General features: G+C 47.4%; 1 protein-coding gene across 1 annotated transcript; it reads right to left on the reverse strand.

Annotated features, from left to right (window-relative positions):
- Positions 1-1,595: 1,595 nt before the first annotated feature.
- Positions 1,596-4,711, reverse strand: LOC137917458 (WD repeat and coiled-coil-containing protein-like). Its single transcript, XM_068760198.1, has 4 exons — positions 4,678-4,711; positions 2,658-4,588; positions 2,328-2,448; positions 1,596-1,789 (listed from the first exon to the last, which is right to left on the reverse strand). Exons 2-4 carry the CDS (start codon positions 4,572-4,574, stop codon positions 1,596-1,598), a joined length of 2,232 nt encoding a protein of 743 aa, XP_068616299.1. The 5' UTR covers positions 4,575-4,588; positions 4,678-4,711.
- Positions 4,712-5,000: the final 289 nt, after the last annotated feature.

Genomic DNA, 5,000 nt, shown 5'->3' on the forward strand with positions numbered 1-5,000 from the left:
TGTGAATCGTACCGTCTTTTTTTTTTTTACTTTATTTTGTAAATGTCAGTTTCTTAAATGCATGAGTGATTTGGCTTTTTTTCCACCTGCGGTAAATTTATGTCACAGACTAAGGATCACGTTTTAACCTGTCTTGAAATGTCATCGCATAACGTTTGAAAACTGAATCGTGATTGAATTCTCTCTCTCTCTCTCTCGGGACGTTATTAAGCAACAGCAGATTTAATTTCTTCACGTTCGATATGTGAACCATGAACAATCTGCCGTGTAGCACAGACTCAGAGATAACAACCCCCGAATGTGCCTGCTTTTCTTCAATGGAATATTCAGAGAAATAATGAAAGCAAATTCCAAAATGTTTAATAAAGTTAAATCAATGAATGCGAGTTATTTGCATCCACATCAAAATTTAATAAGGTCTATTCTGACTCAAGATCTATCGTTATCAATACGTTCTGAGATTTAAGCAGAATCCGAACACGGGTGAAAACACAACTTCCTTGTTGGTGATAGAACTGTTGCCATATGGATCAGAACTATCAGTAGTAAAGCAACTGACTGAATGTACTCATGAATGGTCCTCATGTTTCTCCTGCAGGAAACAGAGCATCAGCACCAGAACAATGGAGGATTTGAATAATGCGTGATCTGGAGTGAACTCGGAAAGCTGCCGGTTCCAGTGAATGCAGCTGGGAAATCGTATCTTAGTGTATATTACACTGAAAAGAAGTTGAATTGTTTTAAAGTAAACTGTTCATTTCCACTTGTACTGTACAGTCTCCTTGGATATAAAAAAATATATATGATTACATTATTTATATAAATGAATGTATAGCATTATTTGCTGTGTTCATCTCTGCAGCACTGTTATTTATTTACGATTATATGAATAAACATTGTAGAGGTTGTTTGGTAGACTTGATAAAAGTATTGTTTCTTTGTTGCAGCAAAATAAATATTGCAGTAGTAGGTATGATTTTATTTTTCAAAAAACTACAAAGAAACAAACGAAACATAAATAACAAACACTTTTATGCTTTTTTGGTTTTCAATAGAGCTCTGCATAACTGGATGAGTCTTGCCCCCTCTCGTGGTCAGTTGGGTTACTGCAACATTTTAGTTTTCCGCTCTGGATTGTATATCAGAGCCAAACAACCCTCGGTTGATGAGTTGGACTACAGATTTGGGTAAAACCCAACTTTCAAAACCAAATATTTACATACGCATCTATTAGTTCTTGTACCAGGACACCTGGAGAATTTAACACTTACTTTAACATCCCTAAAACACACCAAACGTTGTACAGAGTAGGCCTGACTATTGTTGTGCTGCTTCAAGAGGGGATTCCTTCTCAATAACTGCATTTCATCAACACATTAAACTTACAGAGAACAATTTCTAGCTGCACAATAATCATGTCTGAAAATGCAGCCGTTTTCAAATCACCAATGCGTTTAGTAAAAAAATAAAGAACGACAACTCCGGTTATCCTCATTAGTGAGGGGCCGCGTGTTCACAGCACATTCAGTCGATCTTGCACACTTGGATCCAGTCGATTGTATTACAGAAACAACGGTACTACGGCATTAGTCCATTCACTTGGAAGACTCTGTGGCTGTGTTGGGGGTTTGGCTGGGACCCGGACTAGATGGGCAGGAGTTGTCTGGACTCCCAGGAGTTCTGAGATTAGGTTTCCGCCTCCCGTGTCGCACTGTGAGCTCGTCTTTGGACTTGAATGTCAACGGCACAAAGCCGTCCGCGTCTGCCACAAGTACAATCCACAATGGACCTGGAAAGATGAGACGAGACCGTTGGCCCAGCATGGCGCTCTATGCATCGGTTTAATCATGAAATAAGAAGCTGCACCAAAAGGTAGCGTGCAAGACTGCGGCGTCCGTCTTGCCACAGCAACATAACACATTCAATAGCAGTAAGCTCCTTTTGTTTAAAACCTTTTAATCTGACCTAGGCTTTTAATCACTTCTATTTATAGCTTATGCAAGCTAACGAAACAACAATGCTAGAATGTGCCGTCTAAGACGGGACAGAAAAAACTATGAGGCTGTCTATCAATTAAAACTCTGCATTCATGACTAAAAGGTTTCATAAAGCTACAAGGATTAACTGCAGAGAGCTGACTTAGACGGCCTGCCTGATGAGGGGAGACTTTAGAAAGTCTTTATTTCTGTATCGCACCACGGTTGAGCTCATTGTTGCTGTACAGGAGTCCTGGTAAATAAATAAATCACATTTCTTAAGACTTTTAACACCAAACTGAAATCAAACTACTCTTCAAAATGAAACGCAAAAAAAACCCCGTCACCTACCGTGCATCATCTCCACAACAGTTAGGTTGAAGAGATCTTGGAGGGCGCGCAGACACAGTTTCCCATCACACAGCAGCACCGGCCGCCGCTCGTCGATGAACACATTTTCTGACAATTGTTTCTGCGGAGGCACAAAGACGCAAGATGTGAATCAAAGCAGAGGCCCCTGGGAATAAAATAAGAGGCGTTGAACACTATTTGAATGCCTCGTCCTTAAATTGGCACCTCGTGCTACAGCTGCTAATGAAGGAAGGATTCTCCCTCCCTCTAGCTGGATTTATTATCCCTGCAAGCTGCACACAAATAAATAAATAAAAATGGCCACCGTACCTGGCATGTGACGTTGACATATGGTGGATCGCAGGCATTGGGGTGGACGCTCGGGGCCTTCCTTCCATTCTGGGTATAGTCTCTGATTTCGGTCAGGCACTGCTGTACGTCTGCGAAACGTGTAAAAAGTCGATCCATGTTCTGGACGAGCTGCTCCAGTGGCCGATCCTTTGCGGGGCCTGGCGTCTTGTCATGCGTGGGCAACGCCTGCTCCGTGTGAAACCTTTCTGGCGGTTCCAGGCGAGGAGAGCTCGCCCGACTGGAGTCTCTGCTGGCCTGCCCGGCCACCGCCAGGTTGGTCATGCGGTTGACGTGGTCCATGTCAAAATTCTCCACTGTAACAGAGGAGGCGCTGGAGGAGGCTCTGTCCGATAGTCGATCAGAGGAGTCCGCAGAACTGGAGACGGGGCTTGGCTCGGCGCTCTTCACTTCTTCTACCAGCCTGCGCCTGATGCCTGGCGAGGGAATAACTCCCCCTACGGGCAGCACCAAGTCCTTTATCTCTGGGCGCTCCCGGTCATCCTTACACAGGTGTTCGGAGTGTCTCCTAATCCCGGCACAGAAATTAGAGGTGGGCTCGTGGTTCTGAGGAGAGGGGGATGGCGTGACGCGAGTCTCGCCATCGTACATCAACTCTTTGGCAAAGAGACGAAGGATATATTTATCCGTGTTCGAAGGTGGAATGAAGGTCGGGTCGTTGGTCTTTTGCGTGCCCACCATCAACAGCAGCATGTTCGAGCTGAGGAAGCAGACGCCTTTGGGCCTGTCGTTCGGCGGGAGAGAGATCTGCTGAATGTTCGGCACGGCAGAGGCTGTGATGCAGTACACGAGCACCATGCTGCAGGCGTTGGAAGCCACGGCAACCGTGGACCCGCGCGGGTCGAACGCAACGACATCGGGAACCAAAATCCCGGGGATGCTGACCTTACGGGTGGTGGTAACCTTTCGCTCATACGTCACCAGAATGAGGTGAGACGAGTCCTGGCCAGAGCCCGTCATGGTATCTCGACGACGCAGGTGAATGAGGGGGCTGGGGTCCGAGCGACGGTGCCTCGCTAAGAGGTGGGTCAGGCCTATAGGGCCAGAGCTCGGGATGAAGGATCGCTCTGATTCAAAAGATCGCCTTCGAGAGTCCAGAAGATTGTCCTCGTCTGAAATGAGCGCGTGCGAGCCGTGGCTCCGCGTGGGCTCAGCCTCTGGGATGTCGAAGACCATCCCAGCATTTAGCCTGCAGATTTTATCAAGGGGCAGCTCTGTTGCCACGGCGACCTGAGCTTCCGCTGTGGCCTCCATGGCACAGATGGAGCCCCCGACATCAAAAATGGGGCAGAAGGAGCAGGCCACCAGACTCGTCTGAACGTCATTCCAGATGTAGGAGTGAAGCGCACTGCCAATCGCCACCACCAGGCGTGTGCCGTCCTTAGTCCAAGACGCACAGTGGATCAGTCCACCGCCTTTGATGTCTGCCTTTGTTCTCCGGTTGTCCACCCTGACAGAAAATAGCACAGATGCGTCCTTCTTGGTCAGCACAGCCAAAATGTCCAGTTTGGGGTGCCAGACGCAGCCTTGCGGGAGCAACGGGAACGGTTCGCTCATTTCACAGGTCTGAGTGCACAGCAGCTTGTTCTGCTCCAGGGCGCTGAGCTGAAGCTGCCACACAGTCACATGCTTCTTGTGCTGAACCGCCAACAAGGCGGGGGAGTCGGAGCAGCAGAGCGGCCCCCAGGAGAGTCCGAAGACGTGCTCGAACTGCCCGATGACGTTGGCGTCCCCAAACTTCACCTCGCCGTTGATGAAGTAAAGACCCGTCAGGCAGACCTGCTTCCCGTCCGTCCATGCTATGCCGTGCGCGGGGTGGACGGCTTGGTGTAAAGAGTTGAGACTCACCCGGAGGAGCTTTGCCTTGCCAAGATCCATCCTAGCAAGTATAAAGAAAACAAGAAGACAGAGAGTAGAACGGTCGATCTGATCTAAACAGTTCCTACGCTGGAGTAGCTATCGCTAGCCATGCAGATTGAAGGAATAGCAGGAGCCGCTCTCGCGTCTCCCTCCAAGTACAAGTCTTAATCCCGTCTGCCTGAGCCGAGGCAGAGGTGACGAACACTTAGAGCAGATTACACCTAAATGACCTTTACAATAAAGATGTCCAGTTGGGACCGCAGGGCACCAGCAGTATGTGTTAGGTAGGAGCCTCTCCTCAGTTACCTGTGCTAAAAAAGACTCAGGACAAATCATAGTTGTTATTATTGTAGTTATAAGACAAATTTAGAAGCTTTTTTTTTTTAGCTTGTGTGTATGAAATATCCATCACAACTGTCAAAAGTAAAATATAGCAGTAGAGTA

This window comes from Brachionichthys hirsutus, unplaced genomic scaffold (assembly GCF_040956055.1).
Source record: "Brachionichthys hirsutus isolate HB-005 unplaced genomic scaffold, CSIRO-AGI_Bhir_v1 contig_336, whole genome shotgun sequence".
In the NCBI taxonomy this organism is placed as follows: domain Eukaryota; kingdom Metazoa; phylum Chordata; class Actinopteri; order Lophiiformes; family Brachionichthyidae; genus Brachionichthys; species Brachionichthys hirsutus.

Coding starts and splice junctions, on each gene's coding strand:
- LOC137917458 (XM_068760198.1), bottom strand. CDS start 4,574: ATGGATCTTGGCAAGGCAAAGCTCCTCCGGGTGAGTCTCAACTCTTTA. Junction 2,449..2,657: donor ATGTCAACGTCACATGCCAG/GTACGGTGGCCA, acceptor GTGCCTCCGCAG/AAACAATTGTCAGAAAATGT. Junction 1,790..2,327: donor TGTTGTGGAGATGATGCACG/GTAGGTGACGGG, acceptor TCATCTTTCCAG/GTCCATTGTGGATTGTACTT.